At 43.1% G+C, this 27,699-nt stretch overlaps 2 protein-coding genes across 2 annotated transcripts in view; one reads left to right on the plus strand and one right to left on the minus strand.

Annotated features, from left to right (window-relative positions):
* LOC134675243 (transmembrane protein 216-like) overlaps nt 1-27,699 on the minus strand; it is a 489,019-nt gene that overhangs the window by 454,641 nt on the left and 6,679 nt on the right. The window lies entirely within an intron of this gene.
* Nucleotides 784-27,533, plus strand: LOC134675253 (dosage compensation regulator). Its single transcript, XM_063533471.1, has 23 exons — nt 784-961; nt 1,076-1,218; nt 1,993-2,136; nt 2,779-3,026; nt 7,442-7,615; nt 9,520-9,599; nt 10,041-10,232; nt 10,853-11,070; nt 12,346-12,494; nt 13,368-13,494; nt 14,009-14,158; nt 15,646-15,793; nt 16,475-16,581; nt 16,949-17,182; nt 17,671-17,826; nt 19,219-19,349; nt 20,503-20,672; nt 21,780-21,973; nt 22,963-23,077; nt 23,977-24,128; nt 25,830-26,021; nt 26,224-26,382; nt 27,187-27,533. Exons 1-23 carry the CDS (start codon nt 886-888, stop codon nt 27,496-27,498), a joined length of 3,771 nt encoding a protein of 1,256 aa, XP_063389541.1. The 5' UTR covers nt 784-885; the 3' UTR covers nt 27,499-27,533.

A 27,699-nucleotide genomic window follows, 5' to 3' on the forward strand; every position in this document is an offset into this window, starting at 1 on the left:
TTAAAACTGAATCGCGTATAATTAAGTTTTAAGCGTTTTAAGTCCCGTTTTATGATTAATAATGTATAAAATTCGTGATAATTTAAATCAGAGTTGGGAGCAATGTTGCTGTAGAAAAATGTTTTTAATTTTATTACTCGCAACTTTTTCTCGGAGGCCAACGCACACATAGAAGCTTCAGGCGCACACATGCGCAATTGTTTGGGGACATAACTTTCTTAGGAAGTGAACAGGCCTTGTACAGGACTCAAGACGTATGTAAGTTTTTGTTACAAGTGTACCAATCTACACTTGTAATTTACAATTTTTTTATAAAACGCCTGTTCGATTATGAGTTTAAAACTATAAAACTCCCGTATTTTCGTCTATGGTTGAGCTACAGGCACTTGTACCTGTAACCTGTAAAATTGTAACACCGTACTTTTATAAAACGCAAATTGTAAAAAACGGAGCAAGTGTTGCCAGTAAACGCCTGTAAACTTGTAACTTGTAACTTTATAAAACTGGGCCCAAGGTAATTCAGTGCTAAAGTGTCGGGACCGCATCATGAGTCCCAGCTATAGAGGTTTCTCACTTATCCAGGTCCCACTTAACCAGGTTTCACTGTAATAAATATTTCCTTTTATCAATATGTTTCCTCATCAACTCATGATCAATAGTTGATAATTTTTAGAAAATAAAACATTTTTAGCAAAACGAAACGCAGTTAACCAACAATGACAGTGACAGCGTAAAGCAAAGCGCGGTGAGGCGGCAGCCGAAGCGTCTTGTCTCCATTATCCGTAACGTAACTGTGAAAATCAGAATTCTTGAGCATCTTCAGTTGCGTTGATTCATAAGTGTACTATCTAGCAACCGGTAACCGCCTTAGCGGTATCCTTCGCCATGGACGTGAAGTCTTTCCTTCATTCTTGGTGTGCCAAGAAAAGTCTCAACCCGACTTTCGACGTCCGTGCCACGGGTATTGATCACTTATCCAATTATGTTTCTGCTAATGTTTCTTATGTTTAGTTTAAATGTGATCGCGTACGTTGTTGATAACAATAATGCAATTTATTCTAACCTTATTCTTCAGGGCCGAAACATCGTCAGCGTTTCCTCTGCGAAGTCCGTGTCGATAGCATTTCTTACGTGGGCGCCGGTAACTCGACCACCAAGAAAGATGCCCAGATGAACGCAGCCAAAGACTTTGTGAATTTCTTAGTAAGGACTAATCAGGTAATTATACGGTTTTTTTAAAAATTCATTATTTTAATATTGAATACTATTTTTCTGGTATGTGAATGGATAACGAATATCAAAATTATAGGATAACACAATTTTCAAAAGTCTATGCTAAATAAGGAATGCAAATCGGTTATTTTTTGTATGAAAAAAACTGCAGTTTCGGTTAAAAACTCATTATTTCCATACAAAAAATAACCAATTTGCATTCCCTAATGCTAAAAATATACTTTTTTATGAATTAAGTAGTATATAATTATTTTCTTCTGCATTTTGTATATGTAAGGTTTACTCGGGTAATTCCGAAAAGAGACTTTTATTATGATGGAATTAAGGGTGATTTTCATCTGAATTTCGGAATTATCCAACATTCAGTATTACCCGAATACACCTTATGTGTTAACTTTTTTATCATTCATGTTTTATTCAGTTACCTATCATGATCCTGACCTTTTTTCCACACATTCTGTTTGAAAAATAAGTTTTAATTTACATATTTACCTATTTTACAAGTTACCATATTTAAGTAACAATATCTGGGAGACCGAGCTATACTTGGAAAACATATAAAAACTCAAAAATGCACGTTTTCCCAGAAATCTCAAAAATGTGTATTTCGCAGAAATAAGACCTAACCTAACTATCTCGAATTATCGCCCCCGAAAACCCCCATATAGCAAATTTCATCGAAATCGTTAGATCCATTTCCGAGATAACCAAGAATTGCTCAAGGTATTAGATGAAACAATATAATCTACATTTGAACAGGTGGCTGCAAATGAAGTGCCCGAGGAGGTGAGAGTGAAGACGGAGGACAATGGGGCTGGTGGTAACAATTTCGGCAACAACGGGAACTTTGGTGGCGGAGCCATGTACCAGGGACAGGAGCCCCAAAGCAGACCTGTTTTCCAAGTAAGATTTTATAACTTTCTTGACAATAAGCAATATATGTAAACTTTGTTTATTGACTATTCTATTTTTATTATATTCATTAATATTTAGTAGGAGATAAGAAATATTTATTGATGGATAAGTTAAAACCGACAATTAAATTAATATTCAAAATAAACAAATGCATTTTGCTATTGAAACAGCAGCTTGTATTGTACTTAGTATACTGCAAAACGTAATTCAAGACCAAAAATGTAAGACAATGTTGCCACTGCAATAATTTGTTTGTAAAATTGTAAATTCCTTTTGATAATTAATCACGCTAAGATAATTTATTCATTAGTAATTTTACTCCTACTATTTAAAAAAGTACTTTTATTTACTTATTTGCACATAAATACAAGACGCGCTAGTAAAAAAGTGGCAACATTTCTTACTTTTTTTGGTCTTGGATTACGTTTTGCAGTTTAGAAGCCCCTATAACAAATAAGGTATTAACCCCTTAACTCTCAGGGGTTTTAATTTAATTTGTCAGTTGTTTAAAAAGGGACTTACATTTAAAGTTAAACTCTAAATCATCAGTGGTAAGTGTGAACTTAGTCTTTTTTAATGGTGCCAACCAACATTTGTCTTAACTATGAAACTTTTTTTTTCACGCTATAGGAAGGCATGGGTCCGGAAAGCATGGGCCAAGCGTACCAAGCCTACGGAGGTCCCAGCCAAAACTTCACCTACATGGACCGCCTCCAGCAGCAGAAGAATGTGGAAGAAGCCGAGGACCTGGACGTGAACGCCAGTCTCCACGGCAACTGGACCATGGAGAATGCTAAGTCGAAACTTCATCAGTTCATGCAGATGAACAAGATCAATGCGGACTATGTTTATAAGGCTGTTGGGCCTGATCATACCAGGTTTGTCGGAAAAAAGGTTTAAGGGCATTTTCATCTTAACTTACACTTTAAAGCGCGACTTAAGTCCTGTAAGTAACGTCTAACCGTTACATTCCTGACAAAATGTATGGGAATTGACGTTGACCGTCAGTTTTGTAACGATTGCTAACCGGCCTTTAAAGATGCACAGTTAAGTGAAAATGCCCTCAAAACGGTTATTATTACTAAAATAGGAAAAAAGTTAACGGAGTTGAAAAAGTGGCTCAAAAAGGCACAACTTTTTCTTCAAATTTGCCAGTTGCCAGACACTCTGCGTGTTACTAGATGGGATTTTATTGTGTACACTTACTTTTATTATTTATACTGGTCATTAGAGATGCACCAGATATCCGGTTACTATCCGGTATCAGGCCATTATATTACTATCCGGCCGGATACCGGATAGTGACCTACTAGCCGGCCGGATACCGGATAGTGACCTACTAGCCGGCCGGATACCGGATAGTGACATATACAGCTTGATTTCGGAGTAAACAAATGGATTTAAGAAACAGACACGGTCATAATCGTACTTGTTTATTATTTTCAAACAATTTAATCATTTCACTGACTTGCACGCGCACTCATTTCGAACCTAGAAATGAGTCTGCGCGAACGTTTACTAGGAAACAGGTCAAACCTGCAGAATGCGGACCTGAAAAAGCATAATGTAGGTATAGTACCGCTGGCCGAATATTCGGATGCCGGATACCGGATAACCGGCCAATGGTCAGGCCGAATATCCGGTATCCGGCCAAACAACTATCCGTTGCATCTCTACTGGTCATACTGTCAACATAAATAATAAAAATAAGTGTAAGTGATATAGTTAAGTTTTAGTTTGAATAACAAGTAAAATCTTGTAAGATAAATTTTCCTATTTATGCTTATAAGCCATTGGTTATTCACATTTAATTGAAAAACCAATGGCTGGCTGTTATTACTGCAGGAAATGTGGTCAGGCATGACTTAAAATTAACAAGTCAAGCTTGACATGAGAAACATGGAGACATTAACTTTTTAGTGTGACTTTGACATTGTTAATATCAGGATATCACAGCCGATAATTAGATCAGCTGTATTGTTTATAAAGTGTCATTCTATGGAACTTGCTAACTATGTAAACAAACTGCCAAACTTAAATCATCATCACAGAATAATTAATAGTACTACCGTACAGAAAGGAACCTTCCTACAAAACCGAAGTTTAACAGCGGTTCAGGGTCGAATCATGCTGTCCCTTTCTAATATATGGCACTATCCCTTTCGGCTATAGGGTTGTCAAAAATCAAGTGATTATCTTATCTGTGGTCGTGCATGCAAAAGGGAGTGTGTACTGTCTCTTCCGAAAATCGTTTTTTCCATATTGATATTTTTGCCATTCGCAATTTTTACCATTTTACTTTTTCTCGGTAGCATCCTTTTCCGAAATCATATTTAACCATTCGCATATTTTCCCATTATTTTAATTTTCCAATAGTTTAATTTTCTAATAGGTTTTCTAACCATTCGCATAATTTCCCACTTTATTTTATTTTTTTACAATCACGGAATAGATAGGTGCGACGACGAGCGAAGCGAGGAGGAGTGTGTTAGGTGAACTGCGAGCAAAACAGTGAGCAGAACTGCGAGAAACTGCGAGCAGAACAGACCAGAACCGACTAATAATATTATACGATATTGATTTACAAAAAGAAGTAATTTTTTAGTTAGTCTCTCGTATATTATAATCAGAATACATATCCAAATTATGCGAATGGTTAGAAAACATATTAGGAAAATAAGCTACTGGAAAATAAAATTAATGGGAAAATATGCGAATGGTTAGAAATGCTTCGGGAAAAGAATGCTATCGAGAAAAAGTAAAATGGTAAAAATTGCGAATGGCAAAAATATCAATATGGAAAAAACGATTTTCGGAAGAGACAGTACACACTCGCAAAAGGAAGTCAAGTGGTGCCAACCCTAATAATTGCTCGGAGCAATGCTGAGCCGAGCGGAGCCGAGTTTGACCGAAGTCAGGAGTTTCGCACCCCTGTCATCATTCAGTGACAGTTTCAATATGGCGGATTGTTTACATAGTTAGCAAGTTCTATAGAATTACACTTTACGTATGTACGATTAGTCACCAAAATGAACACCTAGGGCAACTTGCACCATTCACTAACCCGGGGTTAACGGGTTAAACCTGGAGTTACAGTGGTTGCCAATACAATTTGACACTAGGTTTACGGTTTAACCGCTTAACCCCGGGTTAGTGGGATGGTGCAAGTGGCGCCTAGTGAACCAAACATACGAACTGTCAGCGTCAAAAAGAAGTAATTCATACATCGGTGTTTATTGTGTGACTTTAATTTTTTTGTATGTAATTTTAAAGTTAATTCCGTGCACAGCAAATAAAGGAAAATCTAACAATGGATAACTTATATTTTCTAATAATTTACTAATTTGCAGACAAGTTTAAGTTTTAATCTATGTATGTACATTTTTTTAAATCCATCCCTATTCTATTAATGATAGTAAATTTTCGGTTATTAATAAGGGCCTTATTTCAATAGCGCATGGATTTCTAACTGTGCACTGCCTGTGTGATAACTGTGCACTGCCTGTGTGATAAGGCCCTAATAACTAAATTGGACGGTGTCTTGATGTTTCTCAATAACCTCAATAAAAATGTGAGGCATGTATTGCAGAGTTTAAGCAATATATACTTCACAACAACTTATTCTTATGGCTCGAGTTGATACAAATCTAAGACAATCAAAAAAATATACATAGAATGAAATTATGAACATTTTTAGCAAAATTACCGTTTGCAATAGTCAAATAAAACCAGATGAAAAAAAAATAGCATTATAGGTAATTTTTCTATTGACTACTACTTTGCGAGAATCGCTGCGAAAGACAATGACGGTTACCGAGAAAATCAAAATTCGAAGCAAGTTCAAATTCACGGGACGTAGATAGATACACAATCGTCGAATTTCGGTATTTGTGGTAACCGCCTGGGAACTGATCAAGCTTTCGATTAGAGAACCGACTATACAGATGTAGTAAACAATCCTTTGCGATCGTATTTTCTCGGAAACATTCGTGTTTCTCATGCTGCTTCAGTCAACCTCAGTAGGTACTTTTTGTACAAACAGCAACACTCCTAACTGTGCAACGGTGGACCTTATTACAAAAGGCATAAGGTCCACCTATGTACAGTTAACAGTGTAGGCGATGGTACTGAGACCGACTGAAATAGCTTAACACGTTCGTGTGTTTTCGTGAAAATACGACAGTAAAAGATTATTCACTATATCTATACGCGCAGAGTCAGGGAAGCGCTGGTGGCCTAGCGGTGAGAGCGTGCGACTTGCAATCTGGAGGTCGCGGGTTCAAACCCCCGCTCGTACCAATGAGTTTTTCGGAACTTATGTACGAAATATCATTTGATATTGACCAGTCGCTTTTCGGTGAAGGAAAACATCGTGAGGAAACCGGACTAATCCCAATAAGGCCTAGTTTACCCTTACCCTCTGGGTTGGAAGGTCAGATGGCAGTCGCTTTCGTAAAAACTAGTGCCTACGTCAAATCATGGGATTAGTTGTCAAGCGGACCCCAGGCTCTCATGAGCCGTGGCGAAATGCCGGGATAACGCGAGGAAGAAAACTATACGCGCAGAGTCAGAACAAAAGTGTGTTGACTATTTCAAATGGTAACAACTTTACGAAATTGTTCATAATTTCCCTACAAAATCTTAAGGTTCAAATCGATTGTCTAAGATTTGTTTTCAACGCAGGTAGAGCTATTTACACCGTGAAGTCATGCCTGACCAGACTTCCGGAATGTACGTACTACACTTACTCTGCATAGTCTTCGTCATAACGGGGTAAGTTGTGTGTAGCGAAAAAAGTTGATCAGACTAGGGGAAAAACGATATGAGTACAGTCGACGTCAAATTTAACTTTACATTTTTCGTCTTATTACAAAGGAAAAAGGTGCAAAAGTGTAAACATATCTTTGACTTCGACTGTACAATGTACATGTCTTCGAAATTATTTTTTTAATTATTTCAAATGTCCCGTGTTACTCCAGAAACCCAGGCTTAATGTTTCCTGCTTTAAACAGTATTTTGAATATTAAAGTAATCATGTTTTAATATTTTTTTTATTTATCGTTAAATGGAGTGTCATCGTTTTTCCTCTGGACTCTTCACACACATTCAAATTTGGAATAGTTTACTTTATGTATCCTTGTGCATCCTGATATATGATTCAAGCAGCATCTGTACGCATATAGACGCATATAGCATACAGTAACATAATTATACAGATACTGCATACATGCACAGCTTTATTTCTTACTGTTTTATATTACATATCCCTGTATATAACCATCTAATTTAACAGGAGTTTTTGCTGCGAGATGTCGATCTACGTCCGCCAACTGGGCCGCAACGTGACGGGCCGAGAAACAGCATCCAATAAACAGACTGCCAGCAAATCCTGTGCCTTGTCTCTCGTACGACAACTATACCATCTTGGCGTTATTGAAGCCTTTAGCGGGACTCTGAAGAAGGACAGGTATGGATACTACACATATGTGCACGTATAATAGGAGTTTCTGCTGCAAGATGTCGATCTAGGTACTTCCGTGAACGTGACGGGCCGAGAGACGGCCTCGAACAAGCAGACTGCCAGCAAATCCTGCGCCTTGTCTCTCGTACGACAACTATACCATCTTGGGGTTATTGAAGCCTTTAGCGGGACTCTGAAGGACTGGTATGGATACACACATGTGAGTGTATAAGAGGAGTTTCTGCTGCAAGATGTCGATCTCCTTCCGTTAACGTGACAGGCCGAGAGACGGCCTCGAACAAGCAGACTGCCAGCAAATCCTGCGCCTTGTCTCTCGTACGACAACTATACCATCTTGGGGTTATTGAAGCCTTTAGCGGGACTCTGAAGAAGAACAGGTATGGATACTACACATATGTGCACGTATAATAGGAGTTTCTGCTGCAAGATGTCGATCTAGGTACTTCCGTGAACGTGACGGGCCGAGAGACGGCCTCGAACAAGCAGACTGCCAGCAAATCCTGCGCCTTGTCTCTCGTACGACGACTATACCATCTTGGGGTTATTGAAGCCTTTAGCGGGACTCTGAAGGACTGGTATGGATACACACATGTGAGTGTATAAGAGGAGTTTCTGCTGCAAGATGTCGATCTACTTCCGTTAACGTGACGGGCCGAGAGACGGCCTCGAACAAGCAGACTGCCAGCAAATCCTGCGCCTTGTCTCTCGTACGACAACTATACCATCTTGGGGTTATTGAAGCCTTTAGCGGGACTCTGAAGAAGAACAGGTATGGATACTACACATATGTGCACGTATAATAGGAGTTTCTGCTGCAAGATGTCGATCTAGGTACTTCCGTTAACGTGACGGGCCGAGAGACGGCCTCGAACAAGCAGACTGCCAGCAAATCCTGCGCCTTGTCTCTCGTACGACAACTATACCATCTTGGGGTTATTGAAGCCTTTAGCGGGACTCTGAAGAAGAACAGGTATGGATACTACACATATGTGCACGTATAATAGGAGTTTCTGCTGCAAGATGTCGATCTACTTCCGTTAACGTGACGGGCCGAGAGACGGCCTCGAACAAGCAGACTGCCAGCAAATCCTGCGCCTTGTCTCTCGTACGACAACTATACCATCTTGGGGTTATTGAAGCCTTTAGCGGGACTCTGAAGAAGAACAGGTATGGATACTACACATATGTGCACGTATAATAGGAGTTTCTGCTGCAAGATGTCGATCTAGGTACTTCCGTTAACGTGACGGGCCGAGAGACGGCCTCGAACAAGCAGACTGCCAGCAAATCCTGTGCCTTGTTTCTCGTACGACAAACAACTATACCATCTTGGGGTTATCGATCGATACTACACATTTAAACCTCCCACTCCGTCGCAATATCCGCCAGTAGAAAAGTGACATCTGTAGCACGGTAGAAACCAACGGGAAATTAATAATAATTGGAAATTAAACGAACTTACCTGTAAGTGAAGTTCTATTTCAATTATATTAGCTGCACAAACTTCGAAATGATAACCCATCCCACCCAGTACCCACGTTGTCCTGAGACAACCAGGGATTCGTGTACCTATAATCCCTGTCAAAGTTATGGTAATATTGGCTTTGCTGAAGCACGCTTCATTTCGTACAAAATAAATTCAATATTTAGAAATCTTTCCACCGACAGACTCAGGGTCGCCATGGCATGTGGGGCGTCTATTGAGGTAATAAATAATTCGCTTATAAATATGGCTTTTGGTTATCATTGTTTCTAAGTGGCAGCTAATTCATGCTAAGTCTACGTAAAAGTATACAGATGTTTTATATACCTATAATATACTGACTATTGATAACTAGGGAAATAGAGGTTGATATTCGATTATTTTTAATATTAAATTATGTTTGCAGGTCTAACGAAGGCAAAATGAAGCCACACCCGGTGGCAATTAGTCCTGAGCTGGAGCAACAGCTAGAGAGCACTTTACAAGGTATATACCTATTGTATATTTAAATTCTGATGCAAACCTGCCTTTTTCAAGGAAATGGAGCTCTTAAGTTTTTTTATGTCTTATAGTACCTATGATTTATAATGGAATCTATCAATCTATATTAGGTCGACCGCCTATGGTGACTTTGCACCGGTAATGTGGCTATTTTGTAATCATTTCACATTAGAACTTCTATAGTTTCGAAAAGAGTCCGTTCATTCTCTCTATTGAACATATTTCGCTCAACTTTTTGTTGCTATTTTTAAAACAAGTTGTCTTTTTCAACCCTCATCCAAACTACGAAATAAACGAATTCTACAGAAAACGCCGCCGTGTGACACATCGGAATATATAAATCAGCCATTTTTTCGCGATGTTGTCGTATCACAAGTTATCAGTATGATCTGTTGAAACTTTAACTTATTTATTTCTGTTCTCCAGAACTCGGCATCGAACCTGTGAACGTAGACACAGCCGCAAAGCCGGCAGATAGCGAAGGGCAGCCCACCGGCGTGACCATACTACAAATGGATCGCGTTCGAGCCATGCGCGAGGCGCGCCCAACGCACGCGGGCGTCGTATCATGGTCGCCGCCGCAGGCCAACTGGAACGCTTGGACTGCCTGTAACATTGGTACGTTGTAATATAGACTCTATACCTTTGTAATAAGGCTACAAATTGATCGCTTTCGAACCGTGCGCGAGGCGCGCCCAACGCACGCCGGTGTCGTATCATGGTCGCCGCCGCAGGCTAACTGGAATTTTTGCACTGCCTGTAACTGATATGTTGTAATATAGACTCCGTACCTTTGTAATAAGGTTTCCAATAGATCGCGTTCGAGCCATGCGCGAGGCGCGTCTAACGCACGCGGGCGTCGTATCATGGTCGCCGCCGCAGGCCAACTGGAACGCTTGGACTGCCTGTAACATTGGTACGTTGTAATATAGACTATGTCTTTATAATAAAGTTGTGGCGTCTCCTGTAGACGTCGCTGTCGACGTCGTGCCACAATGATTCAATAGAAATAGGGAGCTAGAAAGCAATTAGTTACAGGTATATACGGAGTTTCAAATGTCACTTGCTATATACATATATTCCTTCTGACTACCTCTCGGTGGACATCGGTCCCCAGGCATAACACCCGCCTGGAATGAGTATACTCTCTCCCTCTCTATCTTTCCTACATTGGTGACCCCGACGTGATAATGAAATAGACAAAAGATAGATTTATAATAACTAATTTCGTTCCACAGACGAAGGTCCCTTGGCCACAACCTCGCTCGACGATATCAGCTCCGACCTCGAGCGCAACCATCGAGACCTCTGCCAGAACAGCCAACTGTACCAGGAGAGCATGAAAGAGAGGGAGACTCTTCCTGTCTACGCCATGCGCTCCACCATTATGGAGGCCATCAATGAGAACCCCGTGATCATCATCAGGGGGAACACGGGCTGCGGGAAAACTACACAAGTAAGGACCATGGTTCCATTTTTATCGCCTGACATTATGCCCGTCACTTTCGCACTTACTTGTTAGAACGTGACAGGCATGGTGACGAGCGATAAAAATGCGACCGTGCTACCGCCGCTGGTGATAGAAACATCTATAGGCTATATATTTAGGCGTCTATAGGTCTATGGGGTTCTAAATGATGAAGAGTAGTTATACCCTTTGATAATTATTGCGATTACCAGTGGCTCTGTGAGCTGTATATTTCCTGAACCATCAAGGCTCCGCCATTTTAAATAAATGTCCTAAAACTGAATCGACAAAAAAATGCTTATCAAACCTGCAGATTTCACGAGAATCGGTTGAGAAATGCCACCTGTAAAGAACAGTCCGACAGGATTTTTGTCCAAGCTGAGGCAGAAATGTTCGCTATCGCTCAGTTGATAAACGAACTTTAAATTAAAACTAAACTATTTTAAAACTTAAAGTTAACTATTTAAGGGTGGTATTCCACCTGTCCAATGTCAGTGCTAAAGTTAGCTAAGCTAAGCTCTAAACGAATGCGCTAAACGCGCAGCCGTCAGGGAGGAGTGGAGGCGAGCCGTCAAACGTGTCACAAAGGGACACTTCCAATGATGACCACGACCGCTCTGTCAAGAGTGTCCCGATCAAGAAGAGAGTTAGCTAAAGCTAATTAAAGCTAAATGTGAGACGCAATACACATTGAACAAAGAAATGTGGCTGTGTGGACCATTGCAGTCTGTAATTATTGCACTGTAATTATGGACAAAGAAATTAGATAGGTCACTCTAACATGTATAAGTCCACTGCCAGGTGGCTTGGGTTCGACGACAGTGCCACCTTCCACATATTGATTAAAACCCCTATTCTACCCTATCATGTATCTGGGTAGATAATTTTTTGCCCATGTCATCATCATCATCATCTCAGCCATAAGACGTCCACTGCTGAACATAGGCCTCCCCCTTGGACCTCCATACGTGCCGGTTGGAAGCGACCCGCATCCAGCGTCTTCCGGCGACCTTAACAAGATCGTCTGTCCATCTTGTGGCGCTTGCTAGTCCGTGGTCTCCACTCGAGCACTTTTCGACCCCATCGGCCATCTTCTCTGCGTGCAATGTGGCCTGCCCATTGCCACTTCAGCTTGCTAATCCGGTGGGCTATGTTTGCCCATGTATTACAATACAATACAATACTCTTTATTGCACACCTCACATACATGCAGTTATGATTGTTGATTTTTATTACTATATTAAATGGTGTGAATTTGTGCAGGTATGCCAGTTTATTTTGGACGACTACATAGCGAGTGGTCAAGGCGCCTGGGCCAACATATGCGTCACCCAACCACGAAGAATCTCTGCTGTTAGCGTGGCAGAGAGAGTGGCGTCTGAGCGCTGTGAGGAGCTTGGAAACAGTGTTGGGTATGTTGGAATAATACATTGTTGTCTCTTCTCTTCTCTGTCGTATCGCTCTTGACAGAGCGGTCGTGGTCACGTTGAGGCGTCCGCATCGGTAGTAGAGGCGGACACAGCTCTTCGCACGATCTCCCGCCATCTCTCCCTGTTGGCAGACTGTCTGGCACAGTCAGATACGCGATTTCCCACTGCGGATTTTATTTGGTCAGTCCAGCGCATAGGTGATCTGCCGCGCGATCTGGTTCCCTCTACTCTTCCTTGTACGACCAGTCGCTCTATGGAGTCGTTATCTCGCCTAGAGACATGGCCAAAGTACTGTAGTATGCGCGACTGTACTACGGTCGATAAACGCTGTGTGATGCCGAGCTCCTGGAGTATGGACACGTTGGTGCGGAAATCCGTCCACGATATCCCAAGCATTTTCCTCCAGCACCACATCTCCAGGGCATCTATCTTCCCCTTTTCCAACTCGCGCACTGTCCACGTCTCTGCGGCGTAAAGAAAAATGGGAAATACGAGTGTTCGCACGAGCCTGACCTTAGTGGTTTTGGTAATGTTGCGATTCCTCCATACTTTCTTTAACTTCTCCATCGCAGTTCTGGTAATAGCCATTGTTGTAGAGGCCGGGAAATGACAATTCGTGAACGAGATTCGATTTGAAGCGGAGTCCGACAAAGAGACGAATCCACTAATTGTTATTCCTGCCGAGGCATAGCGCGTTTTTCAAAACATACGAGCAAAGCATCATTTAAATCGAACCTTCACCTCAAAAACTTCAATAACAATTTTAGGATTATAAATATGATTCTTTGTATAACCAATTAATTTTCTACATATGCTCCACAGGTTGTAGATTTGATTATAATTTTTGTTCCGCAGCTATTCCGTGCGATTCGAGTCCATATTGCCAAGGCCATACGGTTCAATTATGTTCTGCACCGTGGGCGTACTGTTGAGAAAACTCGAAGGCGGATTGAGAGGAGTCAGCCATGTTCTAGTAGACGAGGTAACTGATATTACATTTTTTCGTGATTTTATATTTTACATATGGTTATATTAGCTTTCAGCTTCTTACACCACTTCATGAACGTTCAGCAGGCGTATTATGGATCGCTTTATCCACGTGTATTACCTAATCATGTGAAATCGTTGGCTAAAATCGAAAACCTTCTAACTTTCCCGGATGTTTGGAACTATAAGTAAGTTGGCTAAGTTTGCAAATCTCATATCAATGACATGGATTACGATGTTTGGGACATTTGCCGACGAAATGCAACTATCCCAATGCAAAAAATGTTCCCTCCCATAAAAAATGACCAGCCAAAATGTATGAGACAGCCAAAATATTTTTCTCGATCTTGGAGTTGGTCCCATAGTAATCGTTGCTCAGTATAATCCTAAAACCTCCCTGGCAACGGGAATGCACTTATTTTAGCCACCCTGTATAAGCGAAGGCAAAAAATACCCAAAGAGTCTTACACATTTGTATATGTTAACTAATGATGTATATACTCTCTTAGGTTCACGAGCGAGACGCAGACACCGACTTCGCCCTGATTCTGTTGCGCGACATGGCGCATACTTACCCGGACCTGCGCATCATTCTCATGTCAGCCACGGTTGATACAACACTGTTTACCAAGTACTTCGGCAACTGCCCGGTTATTGAGGTAAATTACACAGAAAACTCACTTTGGTCTAACTAAAGAGCTCATACCTTCTATAAGTGCATGAGCGAGATGCGAGACTGTCTTCGCCCTGATTCTGTTGCGCATGAGCGAGATAAAACAGTGACTTTACCATGATTCTGTTGCGCGACATGGCGCATACTTACCCGGACCTGCGCATCATTCTCATGTCAGCCACGGTTGATACAACACTGTTTACCAAGTACTTCGGCAACTGCCCGGTTATTGAGGTAAATTACACAGAAAACTCACTTTGGTCTAACTAAAGAGCTCATACCTTCTATAAGTGCATGAGCGAGATGCGAGACTGTCTTCGCCCTGATTCTGTTGCGCATGAGCGAGATAAAACAGTGACTTTACCATGATTCTGTTGCGCGACATGGCGCATACTTACCCGGACCTGCGCATCATTCTCATGTCAGCCACGGTTGATACAACACTGTTTACCAAGTACTTCGGCAACTGCCCGGTTATTGAGGTAAATTACACAGAAAACTCACTTTGGTCTAACTAAAGAGCTCATACCTTCTATAAGTGCATGAGCGAGATGCGAGACTGTCTTCGCCCTGATTCTGTTGCGCATGAGCGAGATAAAACAGTGACTTTACCATGATTCTGTTGCGCGACATGGCGCATACTTACCCGGACCTGCGCATCATTCTCATGTCAGCCACTGTTGATACAACACTGTTTACCAAGTACTTCGGCAACTGCTCAGTTATTGAGGTAAATTACAGAAAACTCACTTTGGTCTAACTAAAGAGGTCATAACTTCTATAAGTGCATGAGCGAGATAAAACACTGACAACCATGATTCTGTTGCGCGACATGGCGCATACTTACCCGGACCTGTGCATCATTCTCATGTCAGCTACTGTTGATACAATACTGTTTACCAAGTACTTCGGAAACTGCCCTGTTATTGAGGTAAATTTACACAGATACTCAATTGGACCTTACTAAAGGGCTTGATTTCTACAAGTTCATGGATGAGATGCAACATCGACTTTGTCCTGATTCTATTGCGTGACATGGCGCATACTTACCCGTTACACCATAGAATCAGATCAGCACTCATGTAAAGTGCTGATTTTGAAATGTTTTAAAGGTACGTAAAGCATACTTGGAATGGAATCTTGAGTGTTGCGAGGGTTTCAAAGCACGAGGGTTAAACAAAATTTGCCCCCGAGTGAAACACAAAATTTTTCACCACACCAACCTGAAGCAAATGTTAAATGTAAAATATCAAACATAATCACATCCAAATGAATGTTATTAAATATTTATCATTCAATATCATCATATAAAAGTCAATTCTACCAGCAAACATAAGAAAACAACCCAAAATTTGCATTTCATTACTTTGCCTCACATGTGAATAAAATGCAACTTTGCTATCAGTTTTTGAATTGCAAAGTAAGCCTTTCTGAGCTGGTGTGGTGAAAATGTATTTTTTTTTCTTTCAACAGGTCCCTGGACGCACGTTCCCAGTCCGCCAGTATTTCCTGGAAGACTGCATCGAGCTGACCAAGTTCGTGCCGCCCGTCGACTCCAGAAAACGGAAGGCGTCAGGGAAGAAGGCTAACAAGGAAGATGGAGACGATGACGAGGATGAAGGTGGGTCTAGTAGAAGATGAAAAGAGATCTAGTATAAGTAGGTCCAGTAGAAGACTGCATCGAACTGACAAAGTTTGTGCCGCCTGTCGACTCTAGAAAACGGAAGGCATCAGGTAAGAAGGCCAATAAGGAAGATGGAGATGATGACGAGGATGAAGGTGGGTCTAGTAAAAGATGCAGGTGGGTCTAGTAGAAGATGAAGGTGGGTATAGTAGAGGATGGAGGTGGGTTTAGTAGAAAATGGAGGTGAGTCTAGTAGAAGACTGCATTGAACTGAACAAGTTCAAAGCCCGTGGACTCCAGAAAACGGAAGACGTCAGGGAAGAAGGCTAATAAGGAAGATGGAGACGATGACGAGGATGAAGGTGGGTCTAGTAGATGATCGACTTGGGTCTAGTAGATGATGTTGGTTTAGTAGAAGATGAAGGTGGGTTAGTAGAAGATGGTGTCGGTTTAGTAGAATATGGAGGTGGGTATAGTAGTGGATGGAAGTGGGTCTAGTAGAAAGTAGGTCCAGTAGAAGACTGCATCAAGCTGACCAAGTTCGTGCCTCCCGTCGACTCCAGAAAACGGAAGGCGTCAGGAAAGAAGGCTAATAAGGAAGATGGAGCGCCATAAGTCTGTCTGTGTGCTAAACAAACCATGCAAAATCGGGTTTAACAACTTTTTTTATATCAATAGGTGTTGGTGTTGACGAGCAGGAAGAAGACTTGAACAAGATCGCTCAACTGGGCAGCGACTACTCGCCGCAGACCGCGCAGTCCATGGCCAAGCTCTCCGAAAAGGATGTAAGTAGTGTCCCGAAAAATTGATCAATATTACGTACTATGACAAACATTAGTTGTCTTGAAAACAGTCTATGTCTAATTCCCATTAGGAGAAAGGCGACTGTTTGGAAGTTAATTTTTTTTGTGAATAAAAATAATGCCAACCTAGTAAAAGTTTCAGTAGGTTTCCATTAAATAACGATCGATGTCACATGCCGTCTTTGGCGTCGTTGTCACGATTTTGCGTTGCCGTCAACTGCCGTTCACGTTCAAAAGGTTAATCCCTGGTATACTTAGGTAAGGTCCCTGCAAACTTAACCAAGTATAAAACAAATTGGTACCCAGAAAACCCTAATAACGACTACCATAACACATTTTATTTTTCCAGCTAAGCTTCGAGCTAATCGAAGCCCTGCTGGTCTACATCGGCTCCCTGAACAGCGACGGCGCAGTCCTGGTGTTCCTGCCCGGCTGGAACCTGATCTTCGCGCTGATGAAGCACCTCATGCAGCACCGGCTGTTCGGGGACCAGTCGAGATACGTGATCCTGCCGCTGCACAGCCAGATACCGAGGGAGGATCAGAAGAAGGTGTTCGTTACCCCGCCACCTGGGATCATCAAGGTGAGATCGTAGTATTTTTAATGTCGGCTGTGCACACTCGTCGAGAGCCACTCGTCGAGACTTTCGGCACCGCTCCGATCCAATCGGTGAAGCGCGAGACGAGACAAGGAACAGTGAGACGAGATGGGATACCCGTGCGAAAAGGTAATTCGCAACTCGTGTCGCTTTGAGACACTCCGTTCTGTCGTGTTTTAATTTATAGCCACTCGTTGTGAATTTCCTACTTTTCGCACTTGTATCCTATTGGACTGGATGGACTATTGTTTGTGCCTGTAATTTATTTATTATTTATTTATTTATTTTCCAACATGTCCCACTCACAGCGGAAACCAAACGCCAGAACATGGAAAAACATGTCAATTGACAAACATACAAATTAATATTTTACAAATACACAAGACAGTAAAAAGACACAGACAAGTAAACAAAACAAAACAATTCATAATCTATATCAATAATCGTTTTTATCAATTTACTTTCACCACCAGGTTATCCTGTCCACGAACATCGCGGAAACTTCGATCACCATCAATGACGTAGTGTACGTCATAGACTCGTGCAAGGCCAAGATGAAGCTGTTTACGTCACACAACAACATGACGTCATACGCCACCGTGTGGGCCAGCCGGACTAATTTAGAACAGGTACGACTAATGACGTAGTGTACGTCATAGACTCGTGCAACGCCAAGATGAACCTGTTTACGTCACACAACAACATGACGTCATACGCCACCGTGTGGGCCAGCCGGACTAATTTAGAACAGGTACGATTAATGACGTAGTGTACGTCATCGACTCGTGCAAGGCCAAGATGAAGCTGTTTACGTCACACAACAACATGACGTCATACGCCACCGTGTGGGCCAGCCGGACTAATTTAGAACAGGTACGATTAATGACGTAGTGTACGTCACAGACTCGTGCAAGGCCAATATGAAACTGTTTACGTCACACAACAACATGACGTCATACGCCACCGTGTGGGCCAGCCGGACTAATTTAGAACAGGTACGATTGATGAATTGATGATGCAGTGTACGTCATGGACTCGTTCAAGGCCAAGATGAAGCTGTTCACGTCACACAACAACATGACGTCATACGCCACCGTGTGGGCCAGCCGGACTAATTTAGAACAGGTATGACGGTGTTGTGATCATGATCAATGATGTAGTACGTCATAGACGCGTGCAAATCCAAGATGAAGTTGTTCACATCACACAACAACATGACGTCATACGCCACCGTGTGCCAGCCGAACTACTTTCGAACCGCTTTGTTTCATTTGGATTTGATTTGTTTTGATTTTGTATTTTACATTTAATATTTGCTTTCGGTTGGTGTGGTGAAAAATTTGTGTTTCACTCGGGGGCAAATTTTGTTTAACCCTCGCGCTTTGAAACCCTCGCAACGCTCAAGATTCCATTTTTCGAACCACTCGCTGAGTGTTTCAATTTTGGAATCTTTCGCTTGCTCGGGTATCAATAATAGCACGAGGGATTAAACAATAACTTTGCCCCCGAGTGAAACAAATAACTATTGTCTGGACCCGGGTATGTCCTTAAACTACGTCCAAGACCACCGGTGGACGGGCAGCAGCGTCCCTCAAATTCGGTGTACTCGACTGCGATCGCCAACCCGCCTGCCAAGCGTAGCGATTATGGCATTCACCCCCCATAAAGGGGGAGGCCTATGTTCAGCAGTGGACGTCTTATGGCTGAGGTGATGACTTTAATTATTCTTTTTTTTTTCAAGTAAAATTAATGATATACGAGTACCAAGTAACGTCATGGTCACCCTATGACTTGACATACGCTGTATGGAAAGCGACAAGACGTCACATTGAGTAGGGTCACCAAATTGTATGCAAAAATGTTTTTTCCTACTTGTCATCTGGAAAATAATCATCATTATTCTTGATAAACAATAATTGCAATAATTAACAACATCATTAGGCTCATCTTTGGATTCTGTATGACGTCTGGCTCTCTTGCTCCACGACCCCGAAATCACCCTGTATATTTGTTTGTTACAGCGCAAAGGTCGCGCGGGGCGCGTGCGAGCTGGCGTGTGCTTCACGCTGTGCTGCAAGGCGCGCTACGAGCGCCTCGAGGAGCATTTGGCGGCCGAGATGTTCCGCACGCCACTACACGAACTCGCTCTCAGGTATACCAAGTTTCCAACTAATCACTAACCTACTGCTACAACAGAATAAATAATAGTACTAGCAAAGATATGTGTAACTCCGTATAAGATATATAAAGTCTAAGAAAAAAACGTGCCTCGGAAATCAAGAAAAAGTCATTCTCGAATAGATGGCGCCATTACCTTTGGCCTATTCTCGGCTAGATGGCGTTGACGACACCGTTTGATATTTAACAATTTTAACACATATCAGTGAAAGAACATGGGTCCATGGAACAATAAAAATTAAAAATCATTTATCCGTATACATATTTTGATTAGGGATGTAACGATACCGATACCGATACGATATATCGGCCGATATAATCGGCAGACCTATATATCGGCATCGCCGATTTAAATTCAGCCGATATTACAGTTTGAAAAGCGCGCGAAACGAATGACGCTGCAAATAATTTGAATACACTTTGTTTCCATAACAAATAACCCTCCCTTTGCGTTGCCGTAGTCAGATAAAAACTACCTAAAGTGAACTAAGTATAATTACTGATTTGGATTTACTTTTGCATTGATTGCTTGGTGGTTACCTAAATAAATGTTTTTTTTTATTTTGATTAGGCATTTTTCTTTATTAGTTTTACAGTTTTTCACACTTCACAGAATCGAGTGTCTATTAATACATATGTATGTTTTATGCATAATAAGTATTTAATCCTTCATTTGTTATATCGATTAGCTAACTACTGTGCCATTGATATCGGTATCTGTATCGGTTTCGCCGATAATTTACTTCAAAAATCGGTATCGGTATCGTATCGGCAAAATCATGTATCGTTACATCCCTAATTTTGATTAATCTATACATTTTCAATTTTATTTTAAGTTTTAATCATGTAATGTAGAGTAATGTAATGTAGAGGCCCAACGGAGCCGACATGTCCCATAGATAAAGGCTCCTTCTAAATACGCAGATTAAAAAAAAAAAAAGTTTTAATCATGTGTCGATAGATGGCAGTAAATGTACCGTGGCTACAAAATTTACTATGGCAATAGCCCTCTATACTATCTATTCTCTTTGGTACTGGGTATAGAAGATTCACTCTACTAACAAAACGCGTCTGTTACGATTAGGACAGATATGACCGTACGCAGTCTAATGTAAATTTTCTTACAGCATCAAACTCCTCCGCCTCGGGAGCATCGGCCACTTCCTCTCCAAGGCCCCGGAGCCCCCGCCGCTAGATGCCGTGATCGAGGCCGAGGCGATGCTCCGCGAGTTGGGATGCCTTGATGCCAACGACGCGCTGACTCCATGCGGGACTATACTGGCTAAGTTGCCTATTGGTAAGTATAGCATTAAGCCTTTATAAGGCAGAGGGAATATGTTTCCCATCTGATTTTGAACTTTATTTCAAAGTGATAGAGTTCAATTTTGCATAATTCCTGACACCCTTATACCATATAAAGCGTTAACCTCCTAAGGCTCAAGGCCCTACCTATAGTACCTCTTCAGTTCGATGAAATTTAAATCCTATTCAATCGGAACAGAGTCGCTTTTGCTTTATTTCGTTCAATTTTCCAACAACGCAAATTCAACTCTGTTTCCTACACTCTAGGTTCAAATTTTTGTGGCAAATTTTGGATTTTTCATTTGTATGGCTGGGCCTTAGGAGACTAATTTTAAATGTAATAACAGTGCTGACTTTGTAGTCTTTAATTTTTAAACTGAGCTCGTCCCAGGAATGTATTCAGTATTATTTTCACAACCGCAAACGGGAGGCGTCATAAAAACCTACAAATAGCCATGTCAGATAAACGTCAGTCCATACAAAATATGCACAGTATAATAAATTATTTTACGCCATGCATGGAATAAAGCACCAGATAATTATTAGAGAAACACAGATACTACTTAATAAATTGGATAGAAATATAAACTACGGAACCCTAAAAAAGTAGGTGAGTTGACCGTGACGTCACGATGTAATGTTTCATATAAATTCCATATTAGCAAATCGTTTTGACAGTTCTAAAAAAGTAACTGATTTGACTAGTAGGAAAATACTCTATTGCGCAAGGTTTTCGGCAGAGGGGTAAGCTCTTAAAGGCGACTTCGGTTATTAAATGCTAAGGCTTTTGCCGAATGCGTGTCGATATATCTGGGGAGACCCTATAGTTCGTTTTTTTAGCATTAGAAAGAACTTGTAAGAAGGTAAACAATCTTAACATGTCTTTTAATTGAAAAACGCTGTTTAAAAATCAGTAACTGTTACTTATGAAAGCAGAAGCATATAAATGATCGTATTAGATTCATAATTGTTACATATTTGCCGTGACAAATTTTTAAAACGTGTTTTTCTATAAAAAGACACATCAAGATTGTTTATCTTATTTCTAATGCCAAAAAAATCGATCTATAGGTAACTTTAAACCGTGATATTTATCATACAGAGCCCCGTCTCGGCAAGATGATGGTGCTGGGGTTCGTGCTGGGCGTGGGCGACGCGCTGACCACGATGGCGGCCAACTCCACCACGTTCCCGGAGGTGTTCGCGGTGGAGGGCCGGCGCCGCCTCATGCCGCACCAGCGCGCGCTCGCCGGCGACCGCGCCTCCGACCACGTCGCCATGCTCAACGCCTTCCAGGTACCATTAACTGTACTACACAATAATAGTACCTTCTCGTTATTCATGAGGCCCTGGTACTTGCTCCGCGCTAAATTCAATTTTTAGACAGTTTTTTTAGCATTAGAAAGAACTTGGAAGAAGGTAAGCGATTTTGGCATGTCTTTTAAATAAAAAACACTTCTTCGTTACACTCTTGACAGAGTGGTCGTGGCCATTATGTAGACTTTTGAGCGACTTGTTTAACGACACGTGGCCATTCCTCCCGTAGAGCTGCTTTCCGTGAGCATTCGCTTACTGTGGTCGTCCGGGTCGGTCCATCTCATTGGCGATCTTCCTCTAGCCCTGTTACCTCTCACTCTTCCTTGCACAACTAGTGTTAGCAGGGTTTTGAACGTGCCCTAACTGACAGCGTATGTCATCGAGCGACTCTCTGGCAAGATGGATTCCCGCGAAGGGGACGGTAGCGTCGGTCGTACATTCAGTCCAAGAATAAATCGTTTACTCAAGACCTAGTGCGTTTCCCTGTTATTACTAGGCGTTCTATGGATGTTCCATCTCGCCGAGATACGTGTCCAAAGAAGTTGAGGATCCGAGTTTTGGCCGTAGAAAGCAACCCGTCTTTAATGCCAAGCTCCTCAAGAATTGATGCGTTGGTCCGGATTCCGGAAATGGACTGTCACCTTAATTCGCCGAATAAAATGTATAGCAGTAGTAATAGTACATATTAAAACACTTTATTGTACAAAAATCAAAACAAAACAGGAAAAATATCATTCGTCATTAGTACAAAGACGAAATTATCCCTTTAAGGGATCTCTTCCATCAATAGCAAATGTTATAATCATTATTAAGACGTTATCATATGAAAATTTGGTGAAAATTGGTTGTCAAAATAAATCACCGGCGAAGTTATATTTGGACAAAATAATTTGGCAAAAGGCAAAACACCAAACTAAATACTTTCTTTTTATCTTAGAACTTGATTGACTTCCTTATAATTGTTTCAGATGTGGGAGCGAGAGCGCGCTAAGGGCGAAGAAGCCGAAATGGCGTGGTGCGAGTGGAAGGGACTGCAGCAGACCACGCTCCGTGTCACCTCGGAGGCCAAATACCAGCTCATAAGTACGTAACACCTCAAATGTACAGTACAAAAGGCGATGAATATGTTTCAACTTCATGTAGTCTATGGTTCTATTTTCCTTGTGAGGTTAACATAAGTTTATAAGTGCAGTCTATAATTTCAAGAAAGTTTAAGGAAATGTTGGTAAAATAAGTACCTATGGGCATACAATCAGCAGCATAAGTTGCTAAGCGGGCGAGGTGTTCAAAATTACCTTGACACGCTTTTATTCTCTTAACAATAAAGTCGCGTCAAGATCATTTTGAATACCTGGCCCGCTTAGCAACTTCTGCTGCTGACTGTATGCCCATAGGTACTTATTTTACCAATATTTCTTGTATGGAATTAACAACAACGTCGGTTGATGCTATTTTTTATCTCTCGAAACTTGTGCAAAATAACCTGGTAACGGACTATTACATAACCCTTTAACTTCGGTCCGCGAGTGATATTTGAACCGCGGAAAAGAAGCGAGGGATTCGAAGGTCAGGCCATACAACCCGGTCCGCTAAAGGGAGCAGGGGAGTCCAAGGCCTTGGCCCTCAAGTTTGGACTCCCTTGCTCTATACAGCAACCAAACCAACCATCTGAACCAAACATCATTGTTGTGACAAAGGCTCAAAGGCTTCGGTGACTCGGGCATCTTGAGCGAATGGGATGTGATCGGGCGGTGAAAAGAGCGTTTGAGGGAAAACCGATAGGACGCCGCCTGATCGGCCGACCTAGGTATCGATGGGCGGATGTGGTGGACGCTGATCTGCGCGAGCTCCGGGTTGAGAACTGGCGAGAAATGGCACAGGACCGGGATAGGTGGCGAGCAGTCGTGTTGGAGGCCAAGACACACTTGGTCGCTGCGCCAGAGTAAATGCTCTATACAGTCTAACCCAAATCTCTGTTCCAGATATCCTGACCACCGCAATCGGGTTCCCGGAAGAGTGTTGCGTGCCGCAACGCTGGAACCCGACCGTGCCCGACCCCATGTTGGACGTCGTGATCGCGCTCATGGCCATGGGGCTCTACCCCAACGTCTGTCTGTACCAGGGGAAACGGAAGGTCAGTCCCGTTGTCTACTCTAGGGGTCAAACTTGGCAGTAATAGACTGGGACCCCACCGTGCCAGACCCCATGTTGAACGTGATCGCGCTCATGGCCATGGGGCTCTACCCCAACGTCTGTCTGTACCAGGGGAAACGGAAGGTCAGTCCAGTTGTCTACTCTAGGGGTCAAACTTGGCAGTAATAGACTGGACCCGGCAGTGCTCGACCCCATGTTGGACGTCGTGATCGCGCTCATGGCCATGGGGCTCTACCCCAACGTCTGTCTGTATCAGGGGAAACGGAAGGTCAGTCCAGTTGTCTACTCTAGGGGTCAAACTTGGCAGTAATAGACTGGGACCCCACTGTGCCCGACCCCATGTTGGACGTCGTGATCGCGCTCATGGCCATGGGGCTCTACCCCAACGTCTGTCTGTATCAGGGGAAACGGAAGGTCAGTCCCGTTGTTTACTCTAGGGGTCACACTTGGCAGTAATAGACTGGGACCCCACCGTGCCAGACCCCATGTTGGACAACGTGATCGCGCTCATGGCCATGGGGCTCTACCCCAACGTCTGTCTGTATCAGGGGAAACGGAAGGTCAGTCCCGTTGTCTACTCTAGGGGTCAAACTTGGCAGTAATAGACTGGGACCCCACCGTGCCAGACCCCATGTTGAACGAGATCGCGCTCATGGCCATAGGGCTTTACCCCAACGTCTGTCTGTATCAGGGGAAACGGAAGGTCAGTCCAGTTGTCTACTCTAGGGGTCAAACTTGGCAGTAATAGACTGGGACCCCACCGTGCCAGACCCCATGTTGAACGAGATCGCGCTCATGGCCATAGGGCTTTACCCCAACGTCTGTCTGTATCAGGGGAAACGGAAGGTCAGTCCAGTTGTCTACTCTAGGGGTCAAACTTGGCAGTAATAGACTGGGACCCCACCGTGCCAGACCCCATGTTGAACGTGATCGCGCTCATGGCCATAGGGCTTTACCCCAACGTCTGTCTGTACCAGGGGAAACGGAAGGTCAGTCCAGTTGTCTACTCTAGGGGTCAAACTTGGCAGTAATAGACTGGGACCCCACCGTGCCAGACCCCATGTTGAACGAGATCGCGCTCATGGCCATAGGGCTTTACCCCAACGTCTGTCTGTACCAGTACCAGGGGAAACGGAAGGTCAGTCCAGTTGTCTACTCTAGGGGTCAAACTTGGCAGTAATAGACTGGGACCCCACCGTGCCAGACCCCATGTTGAACGAGATCGCGCTCATGGCCATAGGGCTTTACCCCAACGTCTGTCTGTATCAGGGGAAACGGAAGGTCAGTCCAGTTGTCTACTCTAGGGGTCAAACTTGGCATTCCGTACCCAAAGGGTAAAACGGGACCCTATTACTAAGACTCTGCTGTCCGTCCGTCCGTCCGTCCGTCTGTCACCAGGCTGTATCTCACGAACCGTGATAGACAGTTGAAATTTTCACAGATGATGTATTTCTGTTGCCGCTATAACAACAAATACTAAAAACAGAATAAAATAAAGATTTAAGTGGGGCTCCCATACAACAAACGTGATTTTTGACCGAAGTTAAGCAACGTCGTGCGGGGTCAGTACTTGGATAGCTGCCCGTTTTTTTTTTGCCTTTTTTTGCATTATCGTGCCGTCCCTTCGTGCGCGAGTCCGACTCGCACATGCCCGGTTTTTTAAATCTTATTTTCCCTTCAGGTGTTAACGACGGAAGGCAAGCCAGCCCTCATCCACAAGACCTCCGTGAACTGCAGCAACTTCGAGCAGAAGTTCCCCTCGCCGCTGTTCGTGTTCGGCGAGAAGGTGCGCACGCGCGCCATCAGCTGCAAGCAGACCACCATGGTGGCGCCACTGCATCTGCTGCTGTTCGCTTGCAGGAAGGTTGAGTGGGTAAGTGGCAAGGCGGAACCAGCTTTTTCTTCATACAAAAAATACCGGTATTATTACCCCTAAAACCTCACCAAACCTTTGTATTCCCAATTCCTCCTTGGTTGTATCCAAAACGCCCTCTTAGTGTTAGCCTACCTGCGAAGCCCCTCCGTTACCTAAATTCAATAAATAAAAAAAATTAAAATAAATAATTGTATTCCAGATCGACGAAATGGTGCGCCTGGACAACTGGTTGAACTTCGACATGTCACCGCGCGTGGCCGCCATGGTGACGGCGCTCCGCCCTGCCATAGAGAAACTGGTCGAACGAGCGGCTGCTGAACCTGATGCGGCGCTGCAGTTCTCTCCCTCCGAGCAGAAGGTAAGGAAAAGGGGGAAGGGAATATACATCGGTCCTGTATTGCCGCAGTGATAGTCCTTCGGCCCGCCATAGAGAAACTGGTCGAGCGAGCGGCTGCTGAACCTGATGCGGCGCTGCAGTTCTCTCCCTCCGAGCAGAAGGTAAGGAAAAGGGGGAAGGGAATATACATCGGTCCTGTATTGCCGCAGTGATAGTCCTTCGGCCCGCCATAGAGAAACTGGTCGAGCGAGCGGCTGCTGAACCTGATGCGGCGCTGCAGTTCTCTCCCTCCGAGCAGAAGGTAAGGAAAAGGGGGAAGGGAATATACATCGGTCCTGTATTGCCGCAGTGATAGTCCTTCGGCCCGCCATAGAGAAACTGGTCGAGCGAGCAGCTGCTGAACCTGATGCGGCGCTGCAGTTCTCGCCCTCCGAGCAGAAGGTAAGGAAAAGGGGGAAGGGAATATACATCGGTCCTGTATTGCCGCAATGATGGTCCTGCGGCCCGCCATAGTTTCTATCGAAAGGCAAATTTTAAGTACGTAAGTGACTCTCTAGTGGTATTTTAATTCATAAACTACCCTAATTATTAATTAATTAACCTATTCGACGCCACGTCAAACAAAAGCTGTCACCCGGACGCCACGTCACCGAACTTTATGCATATGCACGTAGATCTATGTTGCTCTGTGGTCTGTGACCGATTAATCAGTCTTTGGCGTTGAACCTGCGGTGCGGATATATCGGGCATTGGCGTCCAAAAGGTTAACCTAATAACCAACTTAATGGTTTCATCTTAAAAATATCGTGACATTTCCTTTCACAGCTCGTCAACTGCGTGAAGGCCCTATGCGTGGTCGACGCCGGTGACTTCAACATCCAACGTGAGCAAGGCACCCCCGTATTCAGACCCGACGGAGCCAAACGGGGCAACCGCGGCTGGGGCACCAGCGGACCTCGGGCCGGCTTCACCGGTGGCATCGGGGGCAGGGGCGGCTTCGGGAACAACCAAGGAGGATTCGGAAATAACCAAGGGGGATTTGGGAATAGAGGAGGATTTGGAAATAGGGGGTTCGGTGGCGGTTTTAGGGGGAGAGGAGGATTCCGTGGCGGTTTCAGAGGCAGGGGGCAATGGTGATGTGATTAGACCATTCCTTATTAAGTTAGTGTGACGTTTTGTGTATTATTAAGATTAGTGAAATAAATATATTGACTACGGAACTGGTTTTTGTATTAATAAAATTATTATGGACTGGAAAACATTTATTGAAACAAAAATTACACAGTAAAATTAGTGCTCATCATTCTAACCGCTAATAATTAGTTATTATTGCCGGAA

The sequence above is a fragment of the Cydia fagiglandana genome, chromosome 21 (genome assembly GCF_963556715.1).
Source record: "Cydia fagiglandana chromosome 21, ilCydFagi1.1, whole genome shotgun sequence".
In the NCBI taxonomy this organism is placed as follows: Eukaryota; Metazoa; Arthropoda; class Insecta; order Lepidoptera; family Tortricidae; genus Cydia; species Cydia fagiglandana.